This window comes from Squalius cephalus (genome assembly GCF_949319135.1).
Source record: "Squalius cephalus genome assembly, chromosome: 12".
Lineage (NCBI taxonomy): Eukaryota > Metazoa > Chordata > Actinopteri > Cypriniformes > Leuciscidae > Squalius > Squalius cephalus.
The window spans coordinates 28,315,613-28,335,448 of NC_137133.1; the positions used below are offsets into that span (position 1 = coordinate 28,315,613).

The 19,836-nt window shown below is 36.3% G+C and overlaps 1 protein-coding gene across 6 annotated transcripts in view; it reads right to left on the bottom strand.

Moving 5' to 3' along the window:
- Positions 1-19,836, bottom strand: part of enah (ENAH actin regulator) — a 109,724-nt gene that overhangs the window by 43,783 nt on the left and 46,105 nt on the right. For all 6 annotated transcript variants that reach the window (XM_079887383.1, XM_079887387.1, XM_079887385.1 and 3 more), the window contains exons 2-3: positions 17,317-17,482; positions 3,973-4,150 (exon numbers count right to left, since the gene is read on the bottom strand). In XM_079887383.1, coding sequence (XP_079743509.1) covers positions 3,973-4,150; positions 17,317-17,482 — 344 coding nt within the window. The remainder of the gene's footprint in view (positions 1-3,972; positions 4,151-17,316; positions 17,483-19,836) is intronic.

Below are 19,836 nucleotides of genomic sequence, written 5' to 3' on the forward strand. Positions count from 1 at the left end.
TTGTTAGGTAGCATGACAGTAGTTCAGTGGTTTTCAAAACAGTACTGTACATCTTTTCCAGTTGCAAGCTGCTTTTTCTAAAAATCACAGCATCACTGTTGATCTTGTCTCTTACCGCATTTCACACTTTTAACCCAACCAAATAGTCAATAATAAAACACGTTGTCCTATAATTACCCCTTGCTCCTTTTTATGTAACATTGGAAAAATCTGATTAAATTTCATTAAAACGATTCATAAGTGAAACGGTTCAAAAGTTATTTACAGAATCATTTGCTGCCAATACACATTTTTAGGGAGCAAATTTAGTTAAAAGCTGCTGTTCAGCACTATAAATTGCAATTTAGTAATATAAATTGTGTTTTTATTTTTTGGATTATACACACACAGAAACAGACACACAACTACTCAAAAGTTTGGGGTCACCTTTTTTTTTTTAAAGAAATTAATACTTTAATTCAGCAAGGACGCATTCAATTTATAATGTTTTAAAATTCAGCAAGGATGCATTCAATTTATAATGTCTTAGAAATATTTTGTAACATTGTGAATGTTACTAAAACATATTTAAAAATTGTTCTTTTAAACATTGAATAAACAGCATGAATATATAGCCTGAAAAAAAATTATCAAGGTGTCCATAAAAATGTTTTAAAAAACAAAATAATAATAATAATAATGGCTGTTGAAAATTCAAGATTTTTATTGTAATATTTCACAATATTACTGTTCTTTACTGCATCTTTGGTCAAATAATTGCAGCTTTGGACATAAGGGAATAAAAATAGTGTCGGTAACTGCTGTGTTCTGTTATTAGCTTGTAGTGTAAGCTTGTAGCTTCTAATAAGGGAGAAAGTGGACGATAACGAAGGAGGAGAGGACGAGAGGGATCAGATGTGAGAAGAAAGCTGCAAGGCAGATGAGAGGAGGGAGAAACGAAAATCCCAAAGGCGAAACTTCCATGTTGAAGACTTGTCTCCCCCCAAGGCAGCAGGAGATGAGCAGACATTTCTCCAGGTCTGGGGGGAGGTCTAAAAGTCGGATACAAATGAAAATTTCACAGTAAACAGCATTTTACTTACAGAGTTAATTCACTGTTTTTTGGATCACAACAGTCAGAGGATTTGGACCGCTAGGATATCCGCACATCAGCAAAGTATGCATAATTAACATCGCTTTGCATAATTAACTGCCGTGCTCAGGTAATTAATAGACAGTAATAAGGCCACAGAGTCTGAGGCTTCCTGTGGCGATAACAGGAGCCAAGCGCAGTGACTAGATAACTTTCCATAGCGAGATTAGTGAGACAAAGAACTGAAGGTCATGGAAAATGGCAACAGTCACAGTTTCTGCATTGCTTGAATGAATATGGTCTCAAAAATTCCCTTTCTCCCTTCTCAGATACAAAGAAAAATAAATAACAGAACTATGGAAAATACAGCAAATTCTGATAGTGGTACTTTTACACAAAAAAAAAATTTTTTTTTGTTCAGCAAATACAAGGAACAAAACCGAGTGGATCAAATGAATCAGTGAATCATTTTCAAGGGTTAGTTCATCTGTATGCATTATCCGAACGAATTGACTCACTGAATTAATCGCTAACTATTTGAAAGAGACATTCTAATTTTATTAGATTTGATTGTCTTGCTTCTGTGCATCACTACTCATTGTAAAAAAGTTTGTTACTGGAAAGGATAGATTATTTTGAAAAGAGGTGACCTACTGTCATGCTACTGAGAAAAGAAGTTAGTAGAATTGCAACTAAATAGTTAGTTTAACTCTCTAACTCTGCTTAGAACCAGTGTTGTTATTGTTAACTTAAACTAGTAAAAAAAGTTATTGTTAACTGAAATAAATCTGAAATAAAATATAAATATTAGATGAAAAATGTAAAAGAAAATGAGAAATGTTGCCTTGGCAACTAACTGATTATTATTTTTTTTTTTTAAGTTTAAGTTAACCCTCCTGTTACAAGCATGTCTACAAGTCAAAAATCAAACTGTGACATTCATATTTGTTCTATGCATCACTGAAATATCATTTTCCAATAATGAAATCCAACTTTTGCTGAAATCAATTCAAACAATCCTTTAAAAAGCATCCTTGCCTCAAACACAGTATGGGGTTAACAGAATGACCTTACTATTGTGATTCACTGTAGAACAGAGAGCAGCTCAATATGCAACAGTTAAGAACTCACTGATCAGCCATTTCTCAGAGACAAGCAGAGTCCAGTCCACAAAACAAAGCATCATCTGTTTCTACAGGCAAACAACCTCAGCAATGAACTGCCCTGCCACGCTGAGAACCTTGAGCTCGGTATGTGGATGACTGCTGTGACCGGGCCAGGGTCTCAGACAGCAGAGGAAAAAGGGCAGAAAACGACACGTGTGTGAGCACATGCAGACGCAACCACTGCAGATGAATGGATTTCAAGCAGACTGTTATTCACAAGCCGAGGCACCTCCCCCTAAACTCAATCAGCACAAACAGAGGTAACCCAGACACTCTCTCTCTCTCATAAACACGCATACAAAACAAACCCCCCTGTAAGCAGGCCCCGTTTGCTAAATTACAATTAATTGAGCACAATAGGCTGAGTCTGGCTCCAAATGTGACCTCACTCACTGGGCAGAGACCAGAACAAAATTAAATTCTGCAAGGCTCACCAGCACCAAACACAAAACAGTAACAGAACATTTACTAATTAGACTGTTTTTGATAGATTTGGTGTCTGACATAAAATAAAAACACAAAGTGAAGATTTTGTAATCTGCAGTATCAGCAATCTTATGCGTTACAGTGCATTACAGTGATTTTACCAGGATTAAGGGCTGATGTTACTGTGGCAAAAATCACTTTTCAAATGGTGGCAACAGTAATATGACACTGAAAAAATAACTTATCTGTTATTATCAAGTTAAACCTACTTACTATTGAACTTAACATGCATTTGACTGACACTTAACATTTAATTGAAGCAATTAAGTAAATATTACTTAATTCTATATGTGAAATTAAATAAATATAATTAAGTAATATCAACTTAACTAAGTAAATTTAACAAATTTAACTTTACTCAAACACTATGTGACTGAATTTAAACCACACTTTTAAAGTGTATGCTTTACTAAGAAACATAAGTAAATAATACAATAGAAATTGTATAGATTCCATACTGTATCTACATAATGAAAGTAACATGGCATCCGAACACAGAGACCTCAATACTTGGTACACAATACACAACGACTGTAAGATTTGATAGATCATTTTTGAGTATGAATGTGTCATTTTGAGTAGAAAATGAATCCAGATGTCACAAAATTGAAAGTTACCAAACCTAACAACAAAAGCAATGATAAAACTGTGTAAATAAAGTTTTTAATTATTCATGCTCTAGTGCATGATGGGCATACCAGTATTAGAAAAGTTGAGTAGGTTACTTAGTTTTATATCATTGATATTTCCACTTTAATATCTACAAGCTTGAGTTGAGTACAAATTTAGAATTTACTTTTTTTTTTTTTTATTCTTGCCTGAACTAACTTTTTCATGTAGAAATTACATTTTTGTTTTTGTTTTTCTGTAGCATTTACTTCACCACATAATTATTTTTATCAGTGTATATTTGTTTAGCCATTTTAATGGATTCAAGAAATGTAACACTTTTATTAAAACCATTTTTTATTGTATCTTAATTTTAATAAACTTTTGGTTGGAGTCATAACCAAAGCTTTATTTCTAATAATCAGAACTATACATTTATTTAATACTTTAAACAGATGATTCTGCAGAATTGCTTATAGTAGTTCCAAGATTATTCTTTGTATGATTTTTCCGAAGTGTCCGAGTATCACTTTTGGAATGCAGCGTAATAGTGCAAAGTGCAAGTGTAACACAGAAGCCAGTTCACACAATTCGCACGTCATTAAGCTTTGCAAGCTGGTGTGAAAACAGCATTCTCACCTGCATCCTGAGAGTTCAGCACCTCCAGGGCATGCATCATGGCACTGGCAAATACATTGGCATCTTCTTTGCTGCCAAAGTTAAGGCCGTACACCTGCCGTGCATCTCGCCACTGGTGAAATGTTTGCGTGGCCTGGTTGTATTTCAGCCCCTTGGGAATGGCACAGTTTATTACCACCTGATGACAGAAGAGAACAGCATATATAAATTCAAATAAATGCTTGAATACCATTTGTTTGTAACTTAAAACTTAACTTAAAAGCTCAGAGGACTGTGAAGCATTACATATCCGCTAATAAGCCGAAAGGGAGCAGTCTATAAAGTTTCACAGGTAAAATATGTCACTAAACATGGTAAAAAAACAACAACAAAAAACACACACACACATGAAAAAAGGGATATTTCACCCATAAAATGAAAATTCTGTCATTTACTCACCCTCAAGTTGTCCCAGACCAAACCTGTATGAATTTCTTTCTTCTGCTGAACACAAAAGAAGATTTTTTGAAGAATATGGGTAGCCAAACAGTTGACGGTAGCCATTGACTTCCAAAGTATGGGGGAAAAAAATCTAAAAAATAAATGGCTACCGTCAACTGTTTGGTTACTAACATTCTTCAACATATCTTCTGTGTTCAGCTAAAGAAAGACATTCATACTAAAACTTGAGGATAAGTAAATGATGACAGACTTTTCATTTTTGGGTGAACTATCCCTTTAAAGTCTCATCTGTACTGGAGAAAATAAAACTCATGTTTAGTATGGCCAACATATTCAGTGTTTTGCAAAAACATATGCAAAGTCACGTTTTACTCATGAGATCCAAGTCGCTAAAACTCAAGGCTTCAAAAGTTTCAAGTAAAAATTTCTAAAACTTCTCAATAAACCACCACAAAGCAGAAACATCAGCATTACTTAAAGATGACAGATAACACTGCACTTCAGCGACCAAGACTCGTTCTCTAAAAGATTCACAAGGACGAACTAGAGATTTAAAAACTGCTGCAAGCAGCACCTCTATTCTTGTAGATAAAAAAGAAAAAGCATTTCTTTAAAAGTTTCACAAAGGATGCTGAGGCCAGCTTGGCTCCAGACAAGTTTTACAGCATTAACACTAATTGGTAAATGTGGTAACTGCAAATGGGTGGGAGATACTTAAAGGGGTCATATGATGCGATTTCTTGTTTTCCTTTGTCTTTAGTGTGTTATGTAGAGCAAGTATAAGATCTGCTGAGTTACAAAGCTCAAAGTGTCAAACCTAAAGATATATTCTTTGTAAAAGTAAAGTTAAGGCTCAGCCACGCCTTCCTAAAACGCTTAGTTCAAACATGCCTCCACAAATCTACGTCAGTGTGTGGGGGCAGTTTCAGAACACCGGCCAAATGTATACGCAAAGAAAGGCGGCGTAACTTTTATTCTCGCTGTGTTATGTTGCCGCCGCCGCCGCCGCCATGTCGTGGAGACACTGTGTGTTTTTCGTTATGAAAGCCAAACTACTTTCTTTGGCCTTCCAAAAGAGGACACAATTAGAAAACAGTGCTTAAGCTTTATTTACAACACTGTTCCAGAACAGTACAACCAAAATATTTGACTATGCTGCGCATTTTTCAGAGGACTGTTTCCAGAACCTGTGAGAGTACAAGGCTGGCTGTACACAAAGGCTGATTCTAAAAAGTGGGCAATACAACACTGCAAAGTTCAGTCTGGCGCTTCTGACTCACAGTAAGTATGTTTTCGTATTTTAAGAATTTGCTACTGACTATTCAAACGCAAGTTTTGTGCAGTTTAGAATAACGCTTGCTTGTCGTTTTTACGATCACAAATGCAGACATAGTGTTATATTTACATAGTGTTCTCACACCCGTAGCGTAGCGCAACGCATAAAAGACAGTTTATATCATTATAATCAGTAATTATGTCCCCAATGAAATAACGTTACCTATCTGATACGATCTGGTCCAGTCGCGTTGACAAATTTATCAGCTTAGTCATCTGCATTTTCCGGTTCAGATTTGGGCTCGAACTGATAAGGTAGAACCATAGACAGTAAAAGAAATGGACACAGCGACCCCATTAGATTCAACGGAGACAAGTGAAGTAAATTAGAAGCACTCACTTCCTGATGGCCGAGCGTACTGCGCAGACTCAAACTGAGCTTGACGACGTAGATGTGACGTGAGCAACCCGTCTGTCTTCTAGTAGCTGTGCCAAAAGAAATCTGAATCATTCCCTTCCGAAACTTGCAGAGACGGAGAGTGTGAGTAGGATATGTCCATGAGCTAGGAGCAGGAGCAACTTTTGCTAAGTATTCTGATTAATTATTTTGTCATTTTGCCTCCACGTCCCCCCGATTGCCCGCGAGCTTCTCCTCCTGTCCATACGGTAATTTCTCTACTGTGCGACAGAGAGTCGCGTGGTTATGACACAATCGTTAGCCTATTTTTACAAAAACTGTTTCTACTGGGCCATAACGTAAGATACAAGGTAATGGAGCCTTTTATACATTTTCGTGTTTCTTTAGAAGTAAACAATGGACAAATGGAGTCTTTAAACGCCTCAGATGTAAAGTTATTCGCTGTCAAAGTGACCCCAAAATGAATGGGAGTCAATGGAATGCTAACAGCAGGTGGGGGTCCGCTAATCAATGGCGGCGCCCGGGGAAGCAATGTTTTCTGGAACACTGCCCCCCTGGGTAGAGCTGACATTATAACCTGTCATCATTGCTTTGGGAGCTGATGTTCAAAATATGTTAAGGGGTGTGACATTTCCGTCACACGCTTAAGGTTTTTGGGCCAATCACAATGCACTGGATCGCTGGCCAATCAGAGCACACCGCACATTTCAGAACGATGAGTTTTGTAAAAATCGACACGTTTCAGAAAGGCGGGGCATAGAGAAGCAACAATAATGTACAGTATGTGTAAAATAATGACTATTTTAACCTAAAAACGTGTAAACGCATTGCATTTAGCCAAATACTCAAGATAACCTTCTTTTTAGAACCATCATTATGACCCCTTTAAATATCAAACACTTGACTGACTTCTTAAACTCTCTCAAAAGCATGTCCTCAACAGGGTGAATCTTTCTCGAAGCTTCTGTGGTAACTGGCTGTTTTCCCAGTCATTTCAATTTCTCATCCTTTTGACATCAATGTAATTATCATAAGAAGTGCAACTAATTAGCAAGCGTTATAAAAGGAACTGTGAACTGTAAGCCATCCTGTCACAACTGACAAGTGCAGAAAACTTCTCAGTTTTCTCAACACATTAATGAAACTGAGCAACAAGAATTAAAAACTGGGCCATGGTTCTATAGTCAAGTTTTTTGGACAGTTTTCCATTGTTTTTACTCAACATCAAAAACATCTTAAGTGGTAGTCGTTTCATGCTAAACAGTATCATACAAAGTGAAAATGTGCATTAAAGACACTGATACATATACAACCGCATTTAATGTGGAAATGGTGTATATATATATACAGGTGCTGGTCATAAAATTAGAATATCATCAAAAAGTTGATTTATTTCAAGAATTCAACTTAACAGGTGAACCTAATATATTATATAGACTCATTACATGCAACGTGAGATATTTCAAGCCTTTATTTGTTGTAATTTTGATGATTATGGCTTACAGCTTATGAAACCCACAAAATCAAAATCCCAGAAAATTAGAATATTACATGAAATCACACAGTAACTACACAGTAATCCCATGGTCATTGAACCAGGTTTTGGTTCTTTTGGCAGTGTGCAGGTGCAAATCCTGCTGGAAAATGAAGTCAGCATCTCCATAAAGCTTGTCTGCTGAAGGAAGCATGAAGTGCTCTGGAAATGTCCTGGTAGACGCTGCGTTGAGTGGACAGCACAGTGGACCAACACCAGCCGATGACATGGCTCCCCAAACCAACACAGACTGTGGAAACTTCACACTGGACTTCAAGCATCTTGGATTGTGTGCCTCTCCATTCTTCCTCCAGACTCTGGGACCTTGGTTTCCAAATGAGATGCAAAATTTGCTCTCATCAGAAAAGAGGACTTTGGTCCACTGTGCTTTATTAAATCCAGAGTCAACGCAGCCGTCTACCAGGACACTTTCAGAGCACTTCATGCTTCCTTCATTTTCCAGCAGGATTTGCACCTGCCCACACTGTCAAAATAACCAAAACCTGGTTCAATGACCATGGTATCACTGTGTAATTACTGTGTGATTTCATGTAATATTCAAATTTTTTGGAATTTTGATTTTGTGGGTTTCATAAGCTGTAAGCCATAATCATCAAAATTATAAAAAATAAAGGCTTGAAATATCTCACTTTGCATGTAATGAGTCTATATAATATATTAGTTTCACCTGTTAAGTTGAATTCTTGAAATAAATCAACTTTTTGATGATATTCTAATTTTATGACCAGCACCTGTATATGTATATGTATATGTATATGTATATGTATATGTGTATATATATATATATATATATATATATATATATATATATATATATATATATATATATATATATATATATATATATATATATATATATATATATATATATATATTTATATATATATTTATATATATATATATATATATATATATATATATATATATATATATATATATATATATTATTTAAAAAAAAAAAAAAAATTATATATATATATACACTGAACAAAATTATAAACGCAACACTTTTGTTTTTGCCTCCATTTTTCATGAGCTGAACTCAAAGATCTAAGACTTTTTTTATGTACACAAAAGGCCTATTTCTCTCAAATATTGTTCACAAATCTGTCTAAATCTGTGTTAGTGAGCACTTCTCCTTTGCAGAGATAATCCATCCACCTCACAGGTGTGGCATATCAAGATGCTGATTAGACAGCATTATTGCACAGGTGTGCCTTAGGCTGGCAACAATAAAAGGCCACTCAAAAATGTGCAGTTTTACTGTATTGGGGGGTCTGTGGGGGTCCGAAAACCAGTCAGTGTCTGGTGTGACCCTTCGCATAGAGTTGATCAGGTTGTTGATTGTGGTCTGTGGAATGTTGGTCCACTCCTCTTCAATGGCTGTGCGAAGTTGCTGGATATTGGCAGGACCTGGAACACACTGTTGTATACGCCGATCCAGAGCATCCCAAACATGCTCAATGGGTAACATGTCCGGTGAGTATGCTGGCCATGCAAGAACTGTGATGTTTTCAGCTTCCAGGAACTGTGTACAGATCCTTGCAACATGGGGCCGTGCATTATCATGCTGCATGATGAGGTGATGGTCATGGATGAATGGCACAACAATGGGCCTCATGATCTCGTCACGGTATCTCTGTGCATTCAAAATGCCATCAATAGAATGCACCTGTGTTCGTTGTCCATAACATACACCTGCCCATACCATAACCCCACCGCCACCATGGGCCACTCGATCCACAAAGTTGACATCAGCAAACCGCTCACCCACACGACGCCATACATGCTGTCTGGCACCTGTACAGTGAAAACCGGGATTCATCTGTGAAGTGAACAATTCTCCAAAGTGCCAGATGCCATCGAATCTGATTATTTGCCCACTCAAGTTAGTTACGACGATGAACTGCAGTCAGGTCGAGACCCCGATGAGGACGACGAGCATGCAGATAAGCTTCCCTAAGATGGTTTCTGACAGTTTGTGCAGAAATTCTATGGTTATGCAAACCAATTGTTGCAGCAGCTGTCCGGGTGGCTTGTCTCAGATGATCTTGGAGATGCTGGATGTGGAGGTCCTGGGCTGGTGCGGTTACACGTGGTCTGCGGTTGTGAGGCCGGTTGGATGTACTGCCAAATTCTCTGAAACGCCTTTGGAGGCGGCTTATGGTAGAGAAATGAACATTCAATTCACGGCCAACAGCTCTGGTGGATACTCCTGCAGTCAGCATGCAAATTGCACGCTCCCTCAAAACTTCTGTGGCATTGTGCTGTGTGATAAAACTGCACATTTTAGAGTGGCCTTTTATTGTGGCCAGCCTAAGGCACATCTAATCAGCATCTTGATATGCCACACCTGTGAGGTGGATGGATTATCTCGGCAAAGGAAAAGTGCTCAATAATACAGATTTAAACAGATTTGTGAACAATATTTGAGAGAATAGGTCTTTTGTGTACATAGAAAAAGTCTTAGATCTTTGAGTTCAGCTCATGAAAATGGAGGCAAAAACAAAAGTGTTGCGTTTATAATTTTGTTCAGTGTATTTTTAAATTTGTAAATGCATGTAATACATTATATATTTGTATATAATATTCACATATACAGTGCTATGCATAAGTTTAGACACCCATGCTAAAGTTGACTAAAAAGAGGAATAAAAAAATCATCTTTTGGAAATTAAACTTAATGCCTTAATTTAAAAAATTAGGAAAAAATCCAACCTTTAAGGACACCAATTTTCTTTGTGAATGAATAATGTATCGTAAATAAATAAATGTTCTTCCTTAAAATACAGGGTGCATAAGTTTGGACACCCCATGGTTTTATTTCAGTTAGCCTAATAGCTAGTTTGATTTGCATTGAGAGATGATCTTATGGAAAGTACTCCATGCCAATCTCTAGGTATGGTGAAGGCTATGTGATGATGTGGGGCTATTTTAATTCCAAAGGCCAAGGGAACTTTATCAGGATGCATAGTATCCTGGATCCATGAAGTAACTGGCCTTTAAAAATAAAAATCTGCCTGCCTCTATGGGAATTTAACATAGGGGTGTCCAAACTTATGCACCCTGTATTTTAAGGAAGAACATTTATTTATTTACGATACATTATTCATTCACAAATAAAATTGGTGTCCTTAAATTTTTCCTAATTTTTTAAATTAAGGCATTAAGTTTAATTTCCAAAAGATGATTTTTTATTCCTCTTTTTAGTCAACTTTAGCATGGGTGTCTAAACTTATGCATAGCACTGTATATACATACACACACACATGCATATATATGATTTAATTTTTTAACCACTGGTAATATACCTTTTGTTTTCATTTTTGATGAGCCCTGCTCAGCTTGCTACGGAGTGTTCTTCAATCTGTGCTAAGAAGTGTCTACTAAATGACTAGTTACTGGCACACTAGCAGGTATAGATCTGAAGACATTAGTCAGTTATATATAGATGACAAGGCTATTATGGTAGGTCAAACGTAAAATGTGTGTTGACATTTGCCTTGTGTGTGGCACTTCAACGCTTTACTCATTTCGGTCATTAAACCACCATGAATAGCTCATCAACAAATGTCAGTAAGTTTCCTGAAGTAACCTGATACACTCCATCCTCAGATATCACTGTGATGATTGTGCCGTTCATGAATTATTAAAGTAACCAGGACTAAAAAGGCCTAGCTACTCTCAGAGGCAGAAATAGGCTTTCCACGAAACACTGAATAACCATAAAATAGCAATGAGTCATGTACAGTGTCATCACCCCCTCAGCATTTCTGCCTTTTGTGTAGCAGGGAGCAACAACCACAGTCAGTGCTGAATAAAGGTTACCTTTAAGTGCACATTACCTTGCACTTCACTTAAAGTGTAAAAAAAGTGTCCTCATCAAACAATGGAAAAGAAAAAGGCTTTTTTTAACAGTTAATTTCTTCACAGGAAAAGAACAGATAAAGAAAAAAAAATAATAATACATACGCAATGTATAGCAGTGAATTACGTGATATGAAACACTCTAAATTTAGTACACAAAGGTGAAGTGTAGTTTCTGTGCAAAAAAACAAAACAATTAACTGTTACCAAAAAGGTTTTCAAAACACTCCCCATCAGCCATTGGTTGAAAAAAAGATAGCTCCGCCTAAAACTCACATCATTGGTTGGACCATTGTTGCTATGCAGAGCTGGTTGGGATGCTAAAACTGTGGCTAAAACATAGCAATGTTAAACACGATAAACACTTTTAATGGAAATCAACCTACAAATTACTTTATACCTACGAATTACAGGTATTTCCTAAGAGACTTATTTGGTGGGGTAGAAAAATAAAAAATAGATACCTTTTACCTTTCTTCGATTAATAAACGAAGACCTTAGAAACAGAATTCAGACCTTAATAGATAAAAAGAAAAGAGCTGGACATTCCTGACTAAAAAAAAATGGTTCAACACAGTGACAACAAAGCTGAACACTTATGCTATTTAAAAGATAAAATCTTAGACAGCCTTCACGGAGTAACCTTCATAGAGAAATTGATTGGCTGTTTATTAACAAGGATATAATGGACTTGGATATATCAGGTTACAGCATACAAATAAGTCCTTGATGTCAGGTAATATATAATGCAGACTTTACAAAAGGGCTATTTTGAAGGATGGGAAAGCAGCAACTATATTGGGCCTAAAAAAGAAGAAAGAATAATAAAATTTACAAAACAGAAGCAAGCATTGCCACTCATTTCAAATGCAAAGGTTGTTTAGTCAAAAGTAAAAAAAAAGAATTAAAAAGAAAGAAATAATCCAATCCTTTTCATTCTAAAAGGACAGAACGTAGGTGGAAAATGTTCATGTATGATGTTTTTGATGCATGAAACCTTGACTTATGTATTATAAGTTGACCTCAGGGGAAAATATAAATATAAATATATATATATATATATATATATATATATATATATATATATATATATATATATATATATATATATATATATATATATAAATACAACATCTGTGGCATGCTCGCTTGCTTATAAAAACAATTGGAAAAACATGTTGAAGAAATGTATTATTATATGTATATTCCAATGTATGCACAAAACTGTTGCTAAACAGATGCTTCCATTTTAAATAACCCATTTTACATGTTTCGGATCATTATAAACAGTGTATTTGAATCTTGATTATGCTGCAGCTGCACTTTAGGTTTTTACAACAAAAATGCATTACAAGCAACATTCAACATTAAAAGGAGGTCCGTTGGTCAACCATCCAACAGTTTGTGTGTTTAGAAGTTAAGAGGCAGTTAATGAAGTCTCTCCCACTACATACTGGAGTTCACAATTACACAAAAAGATGATAACCGGTTAAAAGGTTGCTAAAGCAGCACATACCGCTCACATTTGTTTAGATGTTTTAGCAATGTCATGAACTTTTAAATACCGCCAATAAAAGGCACTGCCATTTTTCAGTAATATGCCCTCACGCTAGAAGCATTCAGAACAGAATTTTTTACTGCCACACCATGTTTCCTGAATGCGAACATGGCAGTTTTATATAAGACATGTTAATAGCATTCAAATGGGACCAGGGTTAGTTAATCTCAGCAAATGCCACCTTAAACCCAGAGACAAATGGCTTCCTAACCACAGAAAGGGTTCTTGTACAGAAGCTAAAAATCCTGAAATGTTAAGAATTTTTCTACCATTTCCATTTAATACAGCAGCTACAGGGCATAACTAATCCAGTATTATTAATGCTTTAGAAATAAATGGGATGTTTAATGTTTTGGTGACCTTTTTCTTAACATCGTTTCTGTTTGACCCATACATCTTTGAATATTCAGTCTCAGGTCAGGAAATAGATTGAGTGCTTGATCAATTAATAGCTAGAAGAAAAAAAAAAGAAGAAAAAAAAGAGAGGCATTTTCTGCAATTCAAATCGATAGATAAGGTCAAGGTTACTCTGACAACGTGTCCTAACCAGACGCGATGAGATAAGATTCCAGCGACAAATAATTTGTCTGTCCACACTAGACGCGACGTGACTGCGAGATGCGTCAAAATCAATCAAAACCCACAGCCAATCAGAACAGCGTGTGGGCGGAGTCTCACGGCAAGTGCACAGTCAGCACCAGAGAGTAATCTTGACGGCACTTCCAAAAAAATGGATAAGAAGGCTACATAATCAAATTCACAAATATTACACCATTTAAACATTATTAAAATAGATAGGCTACTGAGTTACTAAAAACAATCTTTGTCAAAGAATACACTTGTTTGTTCACAGTTTGAACATTCGTTTGTTCAATTTCAAGATCGTGAATTGTCCAATGTTGCTTTTACAGCTACAAAGCTGGGAGCCCTAAATGATATTCAAAGTCACAGTACACGCTTTTAACATTAAATAAAGCACATAAACTGTACCTGAGATTATCATTGCCACACTTTGTGTTTGTTGTTCCAGCCACGACGTCGCAGAAAAATAGAAACCGTTTCTAAAATAGAATCGTCACGTGTCGCCGTCACGGCTGGTTAGGACAAAAACTATGGGAAAGATACCTTTTATCGCGCGTTGCATGTAGTTAGGACACGGTGTGAGTAAAACAACATTCCCAAATCTTGAATGGGATAAAAGTATTGTTCAGTGCATGTAGCCTTTTTATTAAAGGAATAGTGATAAAATATATATAATTTACTCTCCATCATGACTTTCTTTCTTCCATGGAACACAAAAAGAGAAATGGACAATTTACTGGCCATTCCTTCACATAGAATACGGTAAAAGTGAAAGTGACCTGGGATGTCACACTACAAAATGACAACAACGGAAATAGAAAAGAAAAAAAAAAAGCACCACAAAAGTAGTCCATATGACTTGTGCACTATATTTCAAGTCTTCTGAAGTTGAAGATGGCGCCATGTAAAAAGATTCATATAGATAGAGCATGAAACATCTGGATCACTTGTTTGATCATTTTGGACATTATTTATCTTATGAGAAAAAAAAAAATAGCCAGTACATTCTTCATCATTTATCATTTCTTCCTTTTATGTTTCACAGAAAAAAGACAGTCGTACTCTTACTTGTTTGGAACATACTGAGTGCGTGTAAATGATGACAGAATTTTGATCTTTGTGTGAACTATCTTGAAATACAACTAGGGCTGAACGATTAATTGCATTTGCGATAATATCGCGATATGATGAAATGCGATTTTTTAAACCGCAAAGCTGCGATTATAGTCTGGTCACGTGACACGCGAGAGTAAACCAGTCTGTATTGCAGATGAAGCATCAACTTGGCATGCGACACATATAGGCCTAGACCTGGCTACAGGAAATAACAGTTTATGTTTAATTTATGTGATATTGTGTTATAGATTCTCTCCAACGATTCTGTATTGTATATGTCTGAGCTTAGTTTTAAACACAGACGTGTATGTGCTTTATAAACAACCGTATTCTGCTTGCTTCTAATTCCTCTGTCTCTCTCTCTCACACACACACACGACACCACTCGAACCTTACGAGAAATAATCTTTAATAAAGTTCGGAAAAGTTGAAGCGAGTTACAAGGACATTCGCGGGCTTCATTGCGCAAGATATGAGATACGCGCGCGGTCTGCGTGATATACTTCAGTAGTGCGCGGTCTCGCCCGCCGGTATTTTACTTACAAATGTTCTACGAAGGCATCATATGTCTTGGAATGCAGTTGGCTTATATATTAAAAATATGAAAATCACCGACAGAAGCTGCTTTCAATTTCAAATACTCACGTGCGTTTTGCGAAGAGCATTTGAGCATGCGGCTGTGAGCGAGTCTACGTGGTTAAATGTACGTTTGCATCTCAAAATGCTTTTATGACGCGAATTTACCGGTAATGTGACACAGTCAGTTATTAAACAAACAGGACAAACCACATCTTATAATTTCAAAAGAGATGAACACGTTCAGACAGCCTACTCTTAAATACTGAAAGCACTCTTTGTTTATTGCTTGTATCTTTTTCCCTCTTTGTTATTTGTTTTGAAGCTATATTTGTTAAAACTATTAACATGTAATTGTATTAATTTAGTTTTTTAATGTGTAATTATTATAAGTAGGCCTACTTATAATTATGTAGCCTAATTAAATATTTTAAGTTTTATTAATAAGATCAATTAAAGAAAAAAAATGTATCGGCTCATGAGGTGCCTAAAGATTCCCTTCCCTATTTTACAATGATTTATTGCTTGTTTTTGTTGAATAATAGAAAAGATAAAGAGCTTAAAAAATAATCGCATATTAAATCGCAATCGCAATATTGGTAAAAAAAATCGCAATTAGATTATTTTCCAAAATCGTCCAGCCCTAAATACAACAATGAATCACTAAAAGGAAAAATGAACAGCATTTTTTTTAAAATGTAGCCAAGCAAAACATTCTTGTAATCACAACAAGAACAGGAGCATTTCTCATGAGATGTTATTCTCTTTAAACCACGCTGCGCTGATCTGTGAGCCACTCAAACCTCCCGTGTTCTGTGTCATGGGTCATCAAAGCACTGCAGTGAAACCAGAGCCCTCTCTGCAGGGGAAGACAACAAGGCCAAGCAGACGACTCTGTTAAACCCACTGGATGTGGATTGCTTTTGCAACGTTCATATCGGACTAGATTCTAAAAAACACCCTTCAGCTGTGACAATATTCACAATAAATTTGCAGCAATACCTACTGTATTGTTAAAGTCCCCCAATAGATAATAGTTATATCCCTTAAAATTCATCTTTGATCACCAAAATGAGATATTTTAAAAAATTCCTTGAAAAAAAAACAAAAACAACTTAATGCCTTAAAATAGTTTGATTGTAACTCTACACCATTGCCTCATTTAACATACGCGGTTCTATGAATGTGCAAATTTGCTCCACCTCCACTCACTCACACCAGCTCAGAGATCCACTTGTTGAGGATCACACGCTGACGTGATTTGGTTACAAGGTAGTTTACGACGTCAGAAACACCAGCGATTTCAAAACGCGTTTTGGGTTCACTGCAGTTTTAAGGAGAAAATACTCAACAATGGTGTTGACATGAATTTGGCTCAAGGTTTGTCTGAAAGCATATTAAAAACACCACACAGACATATAAACAACATTAAAAGCTTGATTTTCACCACAGGGGGACTTATTATAAAATTATTATAAAATAATTTTTAAATATAAAATATATAAAATTATAAAATATAAATAAATATTATAAAATGTAAGCCCAATTAAATTTAGGTTTCTTTTTTTTCTTTTAAGCCATTCTATTTTAAAATTGCAAATATCTACATTAAAAAAGCAGCACAAGTGCATCATAAATTCCTAAAAATGGTTTGAAATGTTGACCAAAATGATTAAATTATTTCATATAAATTATAAAATATTTATAAATAAATAAAACTAAAATAAAATATTTATAAATAAATACATAAACGTATTTATAAATACATAAAAATAAATAGCTTTTCAGAATGAATAAATAACTAAAGATAAAAGTATAAATAAATAACTAAGATTTATATAAAACTAAGGGTAAATATTGACCTCTTTACCTGTGAAAAGAGCATTTATTTGTCAATCCATCATGCTATTTAATAATTTTCAACTCATTGGAGACCACAGCTCCCCTTTCTCTTACCTGGTGGTCCTGAATTTTACGGCCCACTACTCTGAAGGCGTTGTTGCCAGTGTGGTGATAGATGTGGACTCGACTAAAGCCTGTGGATCCACCAGCCGGAACCCACTTCTTATTGGCGTCGTCATATACCATGACAGCAGCCCGTGCCTGACAGATACTCTGCTCACTGAAAAAGAAGAAAAAAAAGAGACATATGCATGATTGGATGATGGAAAACTATTCACAATGTTTTTTTCAAGGGTTAAAATTCCCTCAAATGAACTGCCTCTGATCTAAAGTGGCAATAAATATGGGATCCAGTGCATTAAATTCAATGAAAAGACATCAGAATTTAATAATTCCTTAAATCTATGCAGACTGCAGTAGTTAAACGTTCTTTCAATCACAGAAAGCTTTGAACCACAGTGAAGTAACCATCTGTCATGTGATCCTGCATTGGCACTCAAGTGCAGTACACCTTTATAGGCCACGCTTTCATTAAGCAGTCACCCAATCAAATTCCCCCGTCTATCTGCTCACTTTGCACTATAGAGCAACTCTACCTTGCATATAACGCTAAATTATTTACAATAACTTCCAAACTCCCACTGCGTTAATAGAATAGCAAAAGAGCCACTGAAAGCCTTCCCTTGTCATGTGATCACATCGAAGTAACACTTTTAATGCAGGTGGCAAAAGGAGAGAGTGAGAAAGCAAGAGAAAAAGTGCTCTGACCTTGGAAAAAAAAATACTTCTGGTTGCTTACATCCTCTAGAAACCTTGACAATGGCATCTTAATATATCTTTCTTTTTTTGTCACTTTGTTGCAAAACGAACCTTGAGAAATGAAAGCTAGATTTTATGGAAGTGTTCATGTCCTAAGCACTTGCATTCTTTTGGTTGCTTGGTTTCTCTGCACCAAGTAGCTCTAGTCAGCCTGGTTAGAGCACGGTGTAAAACTAACAACAATAACCTGATGTCCATGCTACTTGATTACACTAACCTTAGTCCTCACAAGCACTGATGTCACATAAAATCACATACAAAAGACTTTGGACTGCTGGGGAGATGGAAAGATCAGATGCCTAACATAATCAAGTTAATCTGGTAAAATAATCATGACAAAGCGCTCCAGAATATACATCGACAGACTGTTGAGTGTTTTGTTTTGCTTTTCCCTGAAATCATTCTGGGGACTGAGATGAGATCCCGGGATCATCCGCCTAGTAGATAAGGGCTAATCTAACAGGATTGTCCTCCGAGACCAATCCCTACACTTTAATTAAGGAAGAAGCAAGCAGGAGTGGGCCGAGCGGGCTCTGCGGTGCTCCATGTCATATTACGGTGTAATTGATGGCAGACAGTCAGGGAACAAATGCTTATTACAGGAGAACAGGTCAATGGGAGGGAGCCATGACAGATAAAAAGAAAAAAAGAAAAACTTTCAACAAAAACCTACGATTCTAATAGAAAACATTTGCATCCTGCATCATTAGCCCAAGCAGTTTTTGCATAGAAACAAAGGAATGACTCAACCCAAAATTCCAGTTTATTTTATTTCATATTTTATCATATAAATCATATATTCATATGAGATCATATAAAACATGATTGTTTTTGGTTTAAGTCTTAGAACATAGTGCTTGTGCTGTATGGGCCACTTTTGTGATCATTTTTAATTGTGACAATTTGTGATAAATTACCTATTTTTTAACCATATCATATTTTTTTATTATTTATACATTTTATATGTTATAAGCAGCACTCCACTCAGCAGTCTGATCATCCAGCTTCATCTGTAGATCATAGACCTCAACATTAAGAGCATCAGTATGAGGGTCAGGACAACAACAAAGACGAAGCAGGCCACACTGCTGGAATTTGCTGATCTCATGATACCTGGGAATGATAGTTTCACCCACATCTTGCTACTGTAAATAAGGCCCTGTTTACACCTGGTATTAAGATGCGTTTTGGTCTACTGGATCACAAGTGGCTGATGCTAAATACAGGTGTAAACAGGGTCTAAAACATTTTGAGCTTGTCCACTTTCGACCACTTCCAGAGGTAGTCGAAAACGCTTTCGACCGCATTGCTTTTGTAGTGTAAACGCTCACGTGGTCGAACAGCCACAAGGCGCCTACTCTCCGCCTACTGACTTCATGCATAAACATTATGGGAAGCACGCTAGCCTGATGGGATTTAAACTTTGGCTGGAGACCCAAGTTTGGTTTGAAGACGAAAAACGTACCAAGCACAATGTACTCTCACCATTCCTGATTTCTAACACAAACTCGCCAATTTCGGCGTGGTCTTGCGGCTATCAAAGCAGAAACGAAAGCTGCTGCTCTCATTGTGTTTTTCTGTTTTCTCCAGTCGTGGTCACATGTAAATTAGGCACACTTATTTCGTCCATTAGATCGAAAGATCTGAAAAAGTCCATACATTTACATGCCCATAGACCCTCCCCTCGAAGAAATCGGGACATTAGTGGTTAAAAGTGGACAAAAGAGACCAGGGCCCGTATCCCTAAAGAATTTT